General features: G+C 37.8%; 1 protein-coding gene across 1 annotated transcript in view; it reads right to left on the bottom strand.

Moving 5' to 3' along the window:
- Nucleotides 1-13,570: 13,570 nt before the first annotated feature.
- The window catches only part of Sms (spermine synthase), a 54,871-nt gene continuing 51,515 nt past the window's right edge, over nucleotides 13,571-16,926 (bottom strand). Inside the window, exons 10-11 of the mRNA XM_077106756.1 lie at nucleotides 15,401-15,516; nucleotides 13,571-13,699 (exon numbers count right to left, since the gene is read on the bottom strand). Of these exons, the coding sequence (XP_076962871.1) occupies nucleotides 13,660-13,699; nucleotides 15,401-15,516 (156 nt within the window). The 3' untranslated portion in view covers nucleotides 13,571-13,659. The remainder of the gene's footprint in view (nucleotides 13,700-15,400; nucleotides 15,517-16,926) is intronic.

Below are 16,926 nucleotides of genomic sequence, written 5' to 3'. Positions count from 1 at the left end.
TTAACAAATTAACTGGGATTAGATACATGTAATACTGTAAGCTACATAGAATTATCCTGAAGACTGTAATAATAACATATCAGTAAGAAAATAAAAGTACAATAGTCAAATGGACAAAACAGATACATTTCCAAAGAGATATACTCTCTGGCCAATTAACTTTTAAAAAAATGTGCCCAACTTATTAGTTCTCAGGTTATTGAAAACCTAAACTATAAGAAATGACCATTTCATGCCTCAGACTAGCAAAAATGTTAAAGTCTAACAAAGCCAAGTATTGGCAATGGAGCAACTTCAATTCTCATAACCTGATCATAACTGTAGAAATTGGTATAACACTTTGGGAAGCAATTTGACACCATCTAATAAATTTGAAGCCTGGAGAAGCAGACACGCAGGAAGATACAGGAAGAACTGGATTTTTATTTCTGTTTTCAAAGTCTATGATAAGGTGCCTTCTTAAAGGAATTGCAAATTTCAAGGCCAGGAGCCAAGCAATGAGAAGTAGCACATAGGAAAAGGATTCATTTCTAGGTCACCTCTCTGATGAATTTTGCCATTTACCTTTGTCATTTCAGATGATTTGTGTTTTTAACCCTTCACACGTGGTGATTTCAGTGCCTGGTAGGACGTTCCAAATGAATTCTTTGGTACATAACAAAAATCCACAGTAAAATGAATGTTTTCTAACTTCTCATTGCTTTTTTATATAGTAACATTTTTGTAGCATTCTGACTCTTGTGAGGATGTTGACATTAATCTTCCAAATTCAAAGGACTGCATGTTTAAGCTTGATTAAATGCATTTGTTCCATGAAAGAGAAAGCCGATCATCCTTTAGTTGTTCATTTCTTTCTCCATGTCAGTGCCCAGTTGAAACATACATTACTCACTGTTCTTACCATTAGGTTGAATCGCCTAAGTCCTCTGAATGTTATTGGATCTTCCAGAGCCAAACCACCAGATGTCATCTTCTTTGTGATTTACATTTCATATCATCTCTTTGATCATTTATATTTTCATTTTCTCTTTCCTATTAAGTATCCCTCTACCAAACCCTGGAGATGTGAAACTCAATAGGGCATGGTCCCTGCCATCTTTTTGTTGTTGTTGTTGTTGTTGTTAAAAAGCTTACAGAGCTTTTTTAACAAAAATATCTAACCTTGACCAACTGTAACATGCAAATTGAACATCATTCACCCTTCCCTTAAACGAGTCCTTCCCAGATAAATCAAGAATATCTAACATCTTAACTGCACTCATTTAATTATCACTGAACATAGCCAGATAGATAACTTATAGATGTAGAAAAAATCAAAGGAAAAAATGGAATATTTGGGCAAATCAAAGTAACAGGTTAGTGAGTACAAATATTGAAAAGGACAATGCTAAACGTATTTTTCAGATTCTACTACCTGATTTCTTTTAAAGGCAGCAGTAGCACAACACAGTAGGCAGTTTGGCTGTACTGGTATGAATTCTGATTTCATGTTAACTAAATGTTTGAAATCTGATACATGCTGATAAATAATAAAAATATGACATTTGACACTTACTCTGTACCAGGAACCAATCTAAACATGCATTCTTTGATTTGATCCCAACAATCCAGATGGAGGGCCTGTTATTTCATCTAACATATGCATAGAGGGCCAAGGTATTGGAGTCAGGCAGTAGGAAAGCCAGGACCTGAGGTCAATTCAATGGTCTGAATGGAGAACCTCTGCTCAAAACCACTTTTATATCCTGCATCCCAGAAACAGTCTTTGGAGGAATTGGTGTGGCCTGTGATGAGTACTCTACAGCACTGCTAAGTATATGTGAAGCACTACCTTTATGCTGGAAATTTAGGATTCCTTGAGCCAGTCTTGATCTCACTACTAAAGGCAAGGTGTTGAGAGGGAACAACACTGTCTTGTAACTCTTGACTTCTAGGCAGAATGGATTACAACTTTGTCATGTGTCAGGCTCCCCAATTATCAAGGGAGTAATTGCCAAAATAATTCTCATTCAAGAAAACCACAAATTTTGGTATCTCAAGTGGACATAGGATGCCTGTGTACTTCACAGTACTATTTTACATATGAGGTACCTGTTAGTGTTTTGGGTTATTTTCTTCAAAAATTTTTATTTATCTATTTATTTTTATTTATATATGACAGCAGAATGCATTACGATTCTTATTACACATATAGAGCACAATTTTTCATATTTCTGGTTGTATACATCTTCAAAGATTTTTACATCTTTTGCTAGTAAGTGAACATCTGTTGAATATTTTGCTTAATTAGACACAGGGCTATAAAATTCCGTCTTTGATACATTTGTCAGACTCAAGCTAGATTGCTGCTACTTCTGAGAAATTATCCTTATTTTCTTAAATACCATTACTTTTGAATTGAGAAAATTTTAAGAAAAAAATCCCTGGATTTCAAATTCTGAAGTAGAGGGGCTGGGGATGTGGCTCAAGTGGTAGCGTGCTCGTCTGGCATGCGTGCGGCCCGGGTTCGATCCTCAGCACCACATACCAACAAAGATGTTGTGTCTGCCGATAACTAAAAAATAAATAAATAAATATTTTTTAAAAAAAGAACTATGGGTTTAAAAAAATAGTTACACTGATCGTTTAAAAAAAAATAATAAAAAAATAAATTCTGAAGTAGAATGTGATAGATTGAATTCATTTTCCCAATTCTTCATTCCACTATCATCTATCTCCTTGCCATGGCCTCTTGATTGGTGGAGAGTTCCTGTTTCTAAGCCTTGGGCTTAGCCATGCAATGTGCTTTGGACAAGGAGACAGACACAGTACCTAGGCTTGGCCTGTGCTTACATCATATGCTTGCCCTGTTGCATATCTGCCTTTTACTAGGCGAACCTGATTCAGGTAGTCCCTGGTTAAGGTGGATGAGAAACATGTGGAACATACCAAGCACAACACAGAGCTTAGAGCAGAGCCCAAACCAGATCAGTTGAACCACAGCCTATCCCACAGATGGGTGAGAGACAAATCAATACTTGTTGCTATATGCTGTTGAAATGTCAAGTTTGCTTGTTATGCAGTATTATTGCACTAATGGTTGATATATAAACACTCTCCCATCAGCTGTGTAATAGCTTCACATTACTATAACAAAATACTCAAGACAATTAACTTCTAAGAAAAAGGTTTATTTTGAATCATAGTTGTAGAGTTTCCGGTCCAAGATTGGGCAGCCCCATTGCTTTGGATCTCTGGTGAGGATGGCACATCACAGCAGAAGCAAATGGCAAAAGAAATCACTTACATCATGAACCAGGAAGCAGAGAGCAAGAGGATAGGTGAGGTCCTACAATCCCTTTCAAGGGCATATACCCAATTACTTCAGGACCTTTCATGAAGCCCCACCTCTCAAAGATCCACAGCACTTCCCAATGGTACCATGCTGAGGACCAAGCCTTTAACATGTGGACCTATCCAAACCATAGCAGCCTGCCTAATTATTGTGAAGACCATCTGTATTAGCCCTCTGTGTATGCTGCAACAAAGTACCATAAACCATGTGGCTTAAACAACAGAAATTTATTTTCTCAGTTCTGGGGGGTAGAAATCCAAAATCAGTGACGGCCAGGTTGTTTCCTTCTGAGGTCTATAAGGGAAAATCAGTTCTGCCTTTCTCCCAGCTTTTGGTAGCCTCAGGCATTCCTTGGCTTGTTGATGGCACTCTCCTTGTATGTGTCTTCATATCATCTTCCCTTGATATATATCTTTCTGTTCAAAATTTCCCTTTAATATTTATTTTTAATTTTAGGTGGACACAACATCTTTATTTTATGTGGTGCTGAGAACTGAACCCAGCTATCACTTGAGCCACATCCCCAGCCCTCAAAATTTCCCTTTTTATAAGGACATCAGCCACATCATATTAGGGTCCGCCCTAAGGACTGCATAAAACATCAGGCTGATGTTTTATGCTACTTTTTTTCTCCTAAAGATGTTGCTCACATGTTCTTTCCTTGACACACTGCCCTGAATATATCTGACCCCCTACACAGAGGCTGCAGCATAAGTGCTGCTGAAAGCTGTTCTAGTACATCAGAATGGAATTGTATAACCTCTAATCTTTCCTCTTATTATTCTTTGCATTTTCAATAAACCTGCAAAAGATCCAAGCACCAACTAAAATTTGTTCCAGTTTTTACTCTCCATAGAAATAAACAAACTTACCTAAGCCCATGAAATCAAAGCACAACCCAGGCTTCAGTAAATTGCATGTTTAGTTGAGTAAAGAGTATAATCCCTTATCCTGTGTTTAGAGCCCTCAGTGTGCACTGAACAGGGTCTGCATCCTTTCAGAATCACAGAGACTTGAAAATGTCTGCACTGCTCATTGCTTCAGTCTTCACTAATGGACCTCTTATCTGTCACTACTGCTATGGATATCAGTCCCAGATTAAGAGTTTTGGTTTTTTTAGGTTGTGCTGGAGATTGAACCCAGGGCCTCTGATGCTCTAGGTAAGTGCTCTACCATGCAAATGCACCCGAGCCCTTCCTTTTAAATATCCATAAGAACATTTCCAACCATTGGAAAACAAACAGGAACTCATTTTAGCAACTATTATGGCAATATTTATTGCTTTTGAAGCCACTTATAGTTAAAACACATAAATAGAATTAAGGACAAAAATCACATGATTATCTCAATAGATGCAGAAAAAGCATTTAACAAAATTCAATACCCATTCTTGTTTAAAACACTATAGAGAAACTAGGGATAGAAGGAACTTACCTCAACATTGTAAAGATTATATATTACAAACACAAGGCCAATATCATATTGAATGGAGAAAAACTTAAAAAGCATTTCCTCTATAAGTAGGAGCAAGACAAGGGTGTCCACTCTCTCTTATCACTCCTATTCAACTTAGTCCTGCAAACTCTGCCAGAAAAATTGGGCAAGGCAAGGAAAGTAAGGGGATACAAATAAGAAGAGTTCAAATTATCTCTGTCAACATACATAAATCAAATACTTTCCTATACTCACAATGAATCTGTTGAAAAAGAATTAGGCATAATAATATGAGTTGTAATGCATTCTGCTGTCATATATAACAAATGAGAATAAAAAAAAGAATTAGGCAAACTATCCCATTCACAATAATCTCAAAAAAAAAAAAAAAAAAACACACTTGGGAACTAATCTAATGGAGAAGTGAAAATGCTGCCCAATAAAATACCATTTAGAAGACACAGCAAAACCTAATCCCATTCAGTGCTTCTGCAATAAAAACTAAAGAACACTAAAGAAAGAAACTGAAGACCTCAGAAGATGGAAAGACCTCCCATGCTCTTGCATAGGCAGAATTAATATTGTCAAAATGGTGATATCATCAAAAGTAACATACATATTCAGTGCAATCCCCATCAAAATACCAATGACATTCTTCACAGAACTGCAAAAAGGAGTTCTAAAATTCATTTGGAAAAATAAGAGAGCCAGAATAGACAAAGCAATCCTGAGCAAGAAGAATGAAGCAGGAGGCATCACAATACCAGATCTTAAACTATACTACAGAACTATAGTAACAAAAACAGCATGGTGCCAACACCAAAACAGACATGAAGACCCATGGAATAGAAGACAGAGACAAACTCACATAAGTATAGTTATCTGATACCAGACAAAGGTGCCAAAAACATTTGTTCCAGAAAAGATACCCTTTTTAACAAATGGTGCTGGGAAAACTGGATATCCATATGTAGAAGAATGTAACTTGACCACTATCTCTCACCCTGCACAAAAGTCAACTCAAAATGGATCAAAGACCTAAGAATTAGACCAGAAACCCTGCACCTATTAGAAGAAAATGTAGGCCCAACACTTCAACATATTGGCACAGGCACTCACATCTTTAAAAAGACTCCTAAAGCATAAAAATTAATAAACGGGACGGTATCAAATTAAAAAACATTTTGCACAGCAAAATAAACAATTCAGAATGTGAAGAGAGAGCCTACAGAATGGAAGAAAACCTTTGCCACCTGCTGCTCAGATAGATAAAGAACTCAAAAACTTAACACCAAAAAAAAGAAAAACCCTAAATAACAAATGGGCAAAAGAACTAAACAGAAACTTTTCAGGAGAAAAAATACAAATGGCCAGTAAATATATGAAAAAATGTTCAATAACTCTAGCTGTCTGAGAGATGCAAAACAAAACTACATTGCGATTTCATTTCACTCCAGTCAGAATGGCAAACATCAAGAATACAAATAATATGGGCTGGGGTTGTGGCTCAGTGGTAGAGCACTCGCCTAGCATGCTTGAGGCACTGGGCTCGATCCTCAGCACCATATAAATGTAAAATAAAGATATTGTGTCCACCTAAAACTAAAAAAATATATATATTAAAAAAAGAAGATAGAAATAATAATAAATATTGGTGAGTATGTGCAGGGGAAAAGGTACATTCATATATTGTTGATGGGACAGCAAATTAGTCTGGAAAGTAGTATGGAAATTCCTCAGAAAAGTAGGAATGGAACCACCATTTGACCCAGCTATCCCACACCTTAGTATACATCCAAAGATCTAAAATTAGCATACTATAGGGATATAGTCACATCAATGTTTACAGCAGCACAATTCACAATAGCCAAGTTATGGAAGCATCTCAGGTGCCCATCAATAGATGAATGGATCAAGAAAACATGGTATATATACACAACGGAGTGTTACTCAGCCATAAAGAAGAATAAAATTATGGCATTTGCCAGAATAAAGATCAGCGGAGTAAAGGAAGAGGATTGAGGGGGAGGGAGGAGGGACAGGATAAGGGAAGTACAGTGGAATGAATCTGACCTAACTTCCCTATATACATACATGAGTTTCACCTTTATGTATATTCACAAGGCACTAATTAAAAAAAAAAAAACTATAAGTAAATAGCAGAAAGACTAGTAGAGTAGAGGGAAGGGAACAGGGAGGGAGGAGGGAGAGAAAGAGGAAGTACAGGGAACTGAATTAGAGCAAATTATATTCCACGTTTTTATAGTCATGTCAGAATGAATCTTAATGTTATGTATAAATAAAAAACTAAATTTTAAAAAGGGGGGAAAATCCGCAATTCTTCATGCCTTGGCTTTCTGTATTTTTTTGCAATGCAACCCATCCGATTTTCCACTGACTGATACTCAAAGTATAGTCCATAGACCAGCCACATCAATGTCCACAGATTAGATGAAAAATGCAGACTGCTGGGTCCTGCCCCAGACTTACTGAATCCAACTTCTTTTAATGTGTTCTTCAATTAGTTCTCGTATGCGCTCAAGTTAGGAAAGCACTGCTCTAATTTTTCTCTTCCTGTACCTAGATGGCAGAAAAACTTTTCTTTAAGCAGAACCTGAAAAAGCCCTCAACCACTTTTCTCATAAAACTAATTGAATAGCCTTTTAATGGGATCCTATCTTCAAATTTGAAATATTAGAACAATATGGGGCTCCTGGCCTTAAATCAAGTCCTCAGACTTCCCTCTCATTCTCCATCCATCTTTTTTTTAACGTTCATTTTTTTAGTTGTAGGTGGACACAATATCTTTATTTTATTTATATGCAGTGCTGAGAATCGAACCCAGTGCCTCACGCATGCTAGGCAAGCACTCTACCTCTGAGCAACAACCCCAGCCTCTCTCCATCCATCTTGTCTGCCACATACATCAAGGAAAGAAAGAAAATAAAAGACTTCATGCTTGGTAATGTCTTAGCAGCAGATCAAGCTCAGGCACAATCATCTAACAGCAAAGACAGTGGAGCATATGAAGCAAGTTCTTTCCTCAGGGCCTTTTGTCCCTAAGCCAGCAGGATCCACAAGAGCCTGAGAGTGGCTGGAAGATGAATTGTCACACCATCCTCTTACTCTTGCTGGGTCTCCTTTTTTTATTTCTCCTACAGCAGATGTCATGGGCAGAGCCCTACTTCTCTGGCCTTCATGATCTCTATTGGAAGCTCCTACAGCTATGGTTTCTTTTTTGTGTAGCAGACAGTTGGAAAGCCTCAAAGACACAATTTAGCCACTAGAACTTCTGCAGCTTCAGGAATATGTCTCTTATGGTAGATCTTAAAGCAGCAGTCATGCTTTTCTTGGGTGTCACACAGGTCCCTTGAGCCTTATTTCTGCTAGGTTTTTGGTTGTGCCCAAAATTCTCACAAGCATTTCTCTCAAGCAGATGGGAAACCAAATATCTGTGCCAAGAGTACCACCCCCTGCTAGGGTTTTTTTTTTTTCAAATGTTTAATATTTTATTTGAAAACAACTTGGTTGCAACAAAAACTTCAGTAAATTCAAGAGATACAATACCTATATTATATAGAGATATAGATATATATTAATACTTTTTTAGTTGTTGATATTTATATGTGGTGCTAAGAATCAAACCCAGTGCCTCACACATGCTAGGTAAGCGCTTTACCACTGAGCCACAACCCAGACCCACAACACCTGTAGTATATTGAGACTACTGTCTGTATTCTAATTTGCCAGTTGACAATAGTCTCATGAAAGTGTCCTTTACAGCATTCTCCCCTCCAATATAGGACTTAGTTTAGGATCAGGTGTGACACTTGTCATGCCTCTTTAGTCTCCTTTAATCTGAGAATTTTTCACATTCTTTTTGGTTTAATCCCCAGCAACACACATATCTTTGAAGAGCGCACTGGGACTTTTCCTTAATAGACTGTTTCTCATCTGGTGTCTAAGGTTCCTCATGGCTGGGTTCAGGTAATGCATTCTTAGCTAAACACTGCATAAGAGGTGACAGATCCTTCTCAAACTATCACATTTGGAGGCACAGGATATCCACTTGTCCCTTGGATATGTTGATTCTGGTCACCTGGTGTGTAGTCAGTTTCTTGTCATTATGACCAAAATACCTGACAACAACAACTTAGAGGAGAAAATGCTTATTTGGGGCTGTTTCAGAGGTTCAGTCCATTGTTGGTTAACTCCATTGCTCTGGGAACAAGATGGGGCAGAATATCATGAAGAAAGGTATGACAGAGGAAAGCTTCTCAATTCTTGGAAGCCAGGAAGCAGAACACGAGCCTGGGTAGCCAGGGACAAAACATAACCCCCAAAGGCATACCCCAAATAACCTTCTTCCTCTAGGCATGCCCCACCTGCCTATAGTTACCACCCAGCAGTCCATTCAAATTATTATCCATCAAATGGACTGTTCCACTAATGAGGTTACAGTTCTCACAATCCAATCATTTCACCTCTGAACCAAAATCCAAATGTCTCTTCCTTTCTACCAAGATGCACCATCTCTGCAGGCATGAAACACTTCAACAGACATAAAGAGATATGGGGTGAAGATTATACAATAAGACTGGAGAAAAACTGAAACACTGAGTGTGAAAGGTACAGCCAATGCAATATAAAATGATTTTAGAACAAAGTCAAGACACAAAGATTTCCTAATAGGTAGAACTAGAAATGATCTCTAATAAGGTTGACTCTAGGGTCAAAGTCAATGTCTGCAGAGACCTGCCCCTTGCATGTCTTTACTATGGTGGATATTCCATGTTGGGGAAATGGGGTGAAGAGACCACCCAAATCTCCCTCTCTTGGATACTGGAGGTCTTCTTTCAAAACAGGCTTGCTCAACCTGCCTCTTTACCCAGGAGGGACACTGATTCATTTATTCTGTTACAAAGTTGCAGAGAAGAGCCTATTCCCTAATGCTTCATCATGAAGGAATTGCTTACTGAAATGATCACATGGTTGGTTGTTGCACAGGAAAACTGTCTACATTAATGAGCCAGCCTGAGCATCCCGGGGAACCCCAGATACAAGAGATAAGTATACCTGTCTAGTCACATTAATCATCTGATTTCCCAGGGAAATCACATCCCAGCTTTCCAAAAGCACTGGGATATTTCTTGCTCATGTTCTATTTCTCATTTTTGAAATAATGAGTAAAACAGAAATCAGTGGAATGACTGCACCAGGTAATTGAGATTTTAAATGGTTCTGGCTGAGGAGAACTGACCTGCCAGAATTAATTTGAGGTTCTGACAGAGGGGAGAAGGGACTCAACTACTTTCCTCACCACCCAAATCCAATCAAACAGTGGAAGCATAAAGGTCAAGGGTTCTTAACCTGGGGTATAGACAGAATTCTGTACATCCAAAAACTTAGAGGGGACAACATTTTTATCTTTCTCTTCGTTAACCTCTCACTGAAATTTAGCATTTATCTTAAGCATGAACACAGGTAATAACCATGACTTTGTCAACAAGAAGAATCAGATGCCTTATCACATTTTAGTTCCTACGGATTTTATAAATATTTATGCTTATTACAATTTCAAAATTATGGAACTTGACCCACCACTCAATTCAACTATGTAACAAGTTAATAAAGCAGCCCAAATATTAAGCCATAAGTTTTTTAAAACTAATAACTCATTTTCTTGTAATCCTATTTAATATATTTTAAAACATGTTTCTAAGAAGGAACTCTCAGGTTTTGCCAGGCAGCTCCAGAAGGAGCCCAAGGTACAAAAAAAGGTTAAGAACCCTTGATGGAAGCTTCCATGTTAGAAACTGAGAATGCTACAACCTAGATTTAAATTGTGACTACCATGGGACCCTCAGGCACATTCCACACTTGGACTGCTAGCCTACTCAATGACTGGGCAAGACAACATAAATGAATTGGTTCATTAATCAAAGGCACAACGATGTTAGAGATTATTTGGTACAAAGACACTTAGCAATAGGGTGGGCGACAGGGTGATTGAAGGGGGTCAAGTGTTTCTTCAAGGTCACATAACAGTTCCTATCTGATACACACCTATCAAATAATACAGCCCAACCAGCCTCTGAAACAGTGCACACTTAAAATGTTGTTTCAAGAATATATGGTAACATGCCAGTCATGGTGGTATCCCTCTATAATCCTATCTGCTTGGGAGGTTGAAGTAGAAGGATGCCAAGTTCCAGACCAACCTGGGCAACTTAGTGAGACCCTGTCTAAAAATACAAAATAAAAAAGGCTGGGGATGTAGCCCAGTGGTAGAGCACTTGCCTAGTATATACAAGGTCCCAGGTTCAATTTCCAACACCACAAAAAGGAACTTGTGCCACTATGAAAATCAGTACACTAGTGTTGCCCTCTCTGAGAAAGTCTTACCATAAGGAAAAGAAGATCAGCTGAAATAAAGCACTTAGAAATCAAAGAGTTGGTTGATGGACCAGACTTTGGGTAGCAATGCTCTGATGCCTCAAACAAAGGCCAATGACATAGGACACAACACCCCCACACACAACTCCCTGCCCTCTTTAAAGAGTCAAGGGAACAAAATGCAACTGATTAATTTATTGACAGTTGGTAGAGAGAAATGCAAACTCTTGTGTCAGCAACAGTTAATGCAAGCAAGGACGTGACTTACTCAAACTGCACAGAAAGGAACAGAACATTTTATTTTGACATCAACAGTGCTTCAGCGCAATAAAAACACCTTTAAACCAGCCTTCTACCAGCCCAATTGGATGATCATTAATCAAGTTTTATAAATATTCAATCACATTTCCAAGAGAAAGCAGCATTTCATTTTTTAAATAAATCAATACTTGATATCTGGTGATGTGTTGAATAGAATTTAAACTATAGCCATGTTAGTCTTGTCTTTCATTAAAAAAGCAGCTACAGGATACAACAGTATATTCTAAAGGAGACCTTAACACTATATAACACTGCAGCCATTAAAATAAGATAACAGTGTTAGAACATTTAAGATTTCCTTAAAAGGCAGCAAAAGCCAAGGTGAATTTAGTTGTCATTATTCAGTTTGCATGCTTGTTTTAAAATAGCAACAAAGACGTTCAAAATAATCAGACATCATCCTTTCTCCAACACAAAGAAATGGGTTGGATCAGAATTCAATATTATCACCAAAGATAAAAATATCTATCTTTCCATTTCTTTCTTCCCCCTCATACCACTTCCCTTATTTTCTCCCAAATGCATCTTCCCATGATCTGGCACAACCTGATCCACTTAATTTCTACCTGTCTCAGTTCTTAACAGGACCTGTATCACCAGACTTATTAGTGGATCTGCTGCCTTGGAATCAAGTTAGTCCTCAGGTACAAGGTAATGCACACACTAATCATATCATATCAAACAGCAGATACATTTGGTTTCTTTTCTAAAATGGAAAGAAAAAACACCTCCATTCTATTGACCTCAAACAGTATTCTAACAGTAGCAGTAGCATCATTTTAAAATCCTACCCAACATACAGAGCCTTTGCATAGCACTATAGAGGAATTTAAAGGCACAGGAAGACGTCCACCAGTTCCATTTTTAACCTATATGTGTACAAGAAAAGTATGTGTTCAGCTTATCAAGTTTCAATGTGACTCTCTAACTCCTTTTATTCTACCTTATTGTTCCTCATCAATCCAATAAAAAAAGAACATTTTTAATATACTATACCATTTAGTCATACCTTGAGGAGAATGTTCTATGGTGACACTAATTATATCAACTGGATATTTCATTTTTAATGTTTTGCTTACTATAAATTCACTGTAAATGAAATGATTCCACTGAGTAGTATAAATCTTTATAAAAGAAAAGGATTACCAAGTGCCATCTAATAATCCAAGTCACTATAAATTCCCCTTTGATATTGGACTGTTACCCAGAATACAAAAGCAAGCTCTAAGTTATGTGCACTTTCTTAGTAGTTTTAAGTCATTCTTTTTGCCACAGGCCTCTCCATAAACTCTATCATGTAGCTGTGCATCTAAGAATCTTCTCAAAGTTTCATAGCAGCTATCCTAAATAATCTCATTTCTATACTTAATATACCAGTAAGAGTGGGGATAGAAACAGGCTTTTGACTTTCAACTTTACAGTCAAGCAAAATTTCTTGCTATCCTAAGGTCAACTTTATAAGAAGGAAGTGGTGAATGTAATGGGCTGTGTATCATTTACCACAGTGCTAAATGAAATCATTATTACTGTTCAAGAAAGGCCCCAAGGCTATCCCATTATAAAGAGATAAATGGTACCAAGTGCTATAACAGAAGTAAAAACAGTCCAGGAGATACCTTTGTTCTAAGCCAGAGGGAGGAAGAGGGGACTGGGCTGGAAAAACAAAACAAAACAAAACAACACATGAAATGTCTCCTTTGTTATTTTAATTGAAGCATTGCTATTCATTTTTTAACTCTCTTATAAGCACCAAATTTTGATATCTAAATCCATTTTGGGGGAAAGAAATCAAACCAAGAACTTCCCTCCAGAACAAAAAAAATGATGTTCATTCCTCCAAACATCCAAATTTAGGTCTACCAAAACCAAAACAAAAAGAAAAAAAAAACCCACACAGAACTAAAAAGTAACAAAAATCACATTCTAAGGGGTCAGTGCACTTCGCAGTCTTTGCTGTACTATCTAATTGCCCTTCAGCTGACTTTCCAAAAATAACACCCTAGCTCATCAAAATATACATTTTCCATTTGCTTTTTTAAATTAAAAATAATAATTAAAAGAAGAGAAACTTTAAGGAGTTCACAATCAATTGCCCGACTCTTTTTAATGTCATGTACAGCATTCAGAGGTCAGGAAAGCTGTTTGCAGCACACATGATTAGGGGATATTCATCTTCAAGGTTTAGCTTTCTTCCAAACAGTGTAAAATACCCACCTGGACGGAGAGTCAAGGAATGCAAGCAGGTAATTCAAGGAGGAACAGGCATCACTTAACATTTGTGTGTTGGCCTACAAACTGGAAGATGGATGAAAACACTTCATGGCTTAGAGCATTGTGATAATGAGAATGAAAGCCTTTGAACAAGGCCACTCTAAAGTGTGAGATTTCTGAAGGGAGCACTAAGTAGACAAAAGACTAAAGAAATGCACAGATGCTCCTGGGTATCACTACTGCTTACCAGGTCTCACAAAAGGTTTGGGGGATTGGTATGAGAAGGAAAGGAGGAATAAGTGAGGAAGTGAGGAAAGCAGAGAGAGAGTGAGCAGGGGGAGAGGGGAAAAAGGGTAGAAAGAGGGAAGAAGGGGAACCATAGGACTGAAACCTTTCCCCAAATGTTACCAACTGACATCTCAAACGTCTTAAGCATGTGAACACTCACCTGAATGAACAAAAATGCTCCTGTAGCAAATTATATTCCATACCCTTATAATTATGTAAAAAATGAATCCTAATGTTATGTACAACTAAAAAGAATGAATGAAAAATGTTCCTGAAGGGAAACCCTGAATCAAGCTGAATGGTAGGAGACACTGAATCTTTCTACAGGCCATGCAAGGACATGGCTGCCTCATAAATGAGAGGATCCCCCTCCTCTCATGGAGGACTTAGGGAATTCTTGCCTCTTGCCCAGCATCTGGCCTCAGCAGGCTGCCTGTGCTCTGCCAGGTTCTGTCACTTCCAGCCTTACCACAGGCTGACAGCGGGAATCCCTGAATGAATGACATAATTTTCCTATGTACATATATGAATACACCATAGTGAATCCCACCATCGTGTACCTCTACAGAATGGGGTCCTAATTAGAATAACATATAGTCCATGCTTGTATAATTATATCAAAGTGGACTCTACTGTCATGTATAAATAAAAAGAATTTTAAAAAGAGTGAATCCTTAATCACTTAATTTTTTAATCATATTAAAAAAACTGCTGTCACAGGAACCTAGGTTCAGCCATAGTCTGCCTACTTTTTAGAAGAAGGAAATACAGTGCAAATTTCCAACAATAATGCTCTAATTTTGGTTTCTCTCCATGTTCTTTCCTTTGTGATTGGGACTAACTTAAGTGGAACTCATGGAGAACACCAGCATTAATTCTGCACTCCCAGCATTATTTCAGCTCTCGATTTCTACTGCAATTAGCAGCAAGTGTAGAAACTAACATTAAAGACTGATGATTTTAATATGAGTAAAGTGAGTGTCTCTAGGATTTTTATCTGCCACAGGTGGGGCAGCATTTTACACTAGAGCATTATGAGTGCACACAAGTTCCCTGGAGGACTGGTGAAACAGCTCACTGGCCCCAGCTCCAGCACTTCTGATGGGGCACCTGGTCAGGGTGGGGTATGATAATCTGTATATATAACAAGTTCCCAAGTGACCTGGCAGGTCTGGGACCACCTTTGAGAACCTCTTTTTTGGACCAGTGGTACTTGATAAGCACCTGGCAAACTGTGGAAAGCCACACCCAAGAGTCTCTAAAAGAATAACCCAGAAATCAGTTTTTTTAAAGCTCTCAGCTTAGTTTATATACCACAGATCTATCTGTTTATTACTAGGATTTAAAATATTAAACTAGCCCAGGATTGATTTGGGGGTTCTGATCTGACAACACAATGTCACAATCAAAGGATACAATTCCAAGTATGAAGGAACACAGACGATCTCCTTTGAGAATTCCACAGGACAATAGAGGCGCCCGAGCTGTTCTTCATAGAGTGACAAGGCTTCAGTCAAATTAACACAGTTCCCCTAAATCAAAGAAAGAAAAGCAAACAATGGGATTCTTGAGTCCTAGACATTAGAATGTCTCTAATAAAAGAGAAGAATTCTAGCCTGAGATAAAAGTTCATCTTTAAAAATGAGATAAGGCCTCTGTACTTTCACAAATTGCACAGGATTCTATTTATAGACTTATTAGCTCATTCTCCTTCTACTTCATTTACCAAGCTATTTCAAATTATTAGAGTATGAAGTAATAGAAAGCAGTGAGACCAATTTCTCATTAGTGACACAGTTCACTGTATCTGCACCATGCAATTTAGCAAAGATTCATACAAATAACTCATTCAAAGTAAATTTTTTCAATAATGGTCACCATTGTGTAGAAAATGAAGTATTAAAAAAGACAGTGTTCTTGCTTTCCAAATGGTTTAAACTACAACACTAAGAATCCAAAATGTTGACAAGGAACTACATTCACAGTTCACGCTTCTTTCCCCAAATCTGTGATTTACCATAAGGCATATGACAACAAAAGTTTATTCAGGATATATGCTAAGGATATCTGCCCCCTTGATTGCACTCTTTATCAAAAACTTTCTTCATTGTCATAACTTTTCTCCCTTTTTTGGTCACCACTTTTTCAGTCTCCCTAGCAGCTAGGGATGGTCAATGAGATACAGTGGAAGTCTGCTAGGAAAACTTTTGATTCTAAACAATCAAGAATAGAGGGAGTGATCTGCCCCTTCAACTCTCTTCCAGTCTATAACCTGGAGGTGATATTTGGGGCTGCAGTAGCCATCCTATGTTCACAAAGGAAAAAGGGTAAAGAGAATCAGTGATTAAATCTGCCTACCTCAAGAGCAGTACTTTGCAATCTTTAATGTGCATATAAACCAAAGGGGATTCTGTTAAAATGCAGATTTTGATTCACTGCTTCTGGGATATGGTTTATCATCATTACAGCACAATCACTACCACCCTCCACCCAGTGATTTTCACTTTGGATTTAGAAAACAAAATGGGTATACTTAATATCACCTACAATTTTTTAACCATTGAAGTTCTTAACATTCAGAATACCACTGATTCTGTATATTAACTTCATTTCTTCTTCACAAGAATTATACTATTGATTTGCCTCAAAATAGCCAAGTACGATGTAAGGCAAAATAATATACAAACAAAGGCACCCATAATATGAGAATTTCTGAGAATGGCATTTCAAACCAACCAGCCAGCCAGCCAGTCAGCCGTGGACAAGTTAGAACTATTCCAAGAGCTGGCCTTGGTGGTTTTAACTTAGCACATTCGCTCAGCATGACGTTGCCATTCAGTGCCAGCCTGTTTAATAACACATCATCTAGGGTCATGCAGTGGGATTTGGCCAAAGTGTCCTTCACCAGCATATAATTTGGTTTCAACATCAAGTTCACCATG

This window comes from Callospermophilus lateralis, chromosome X (genome assembly GCF_048772815.1).
Source record: "Callospermophilus lateralis isolate mCalLat2 chromosome X, mCalLat2.hap1, whole genome shotgun sequence".
NCBI lineage: Eukaryota > Metazoa > Chordata > Mammalia > Rodentia > Sciuridae > Callospermophilus > Callospermophilus lateralis.
This window is presented reverse-complemented; position numbering and strand designations above follow the sequence as displayed.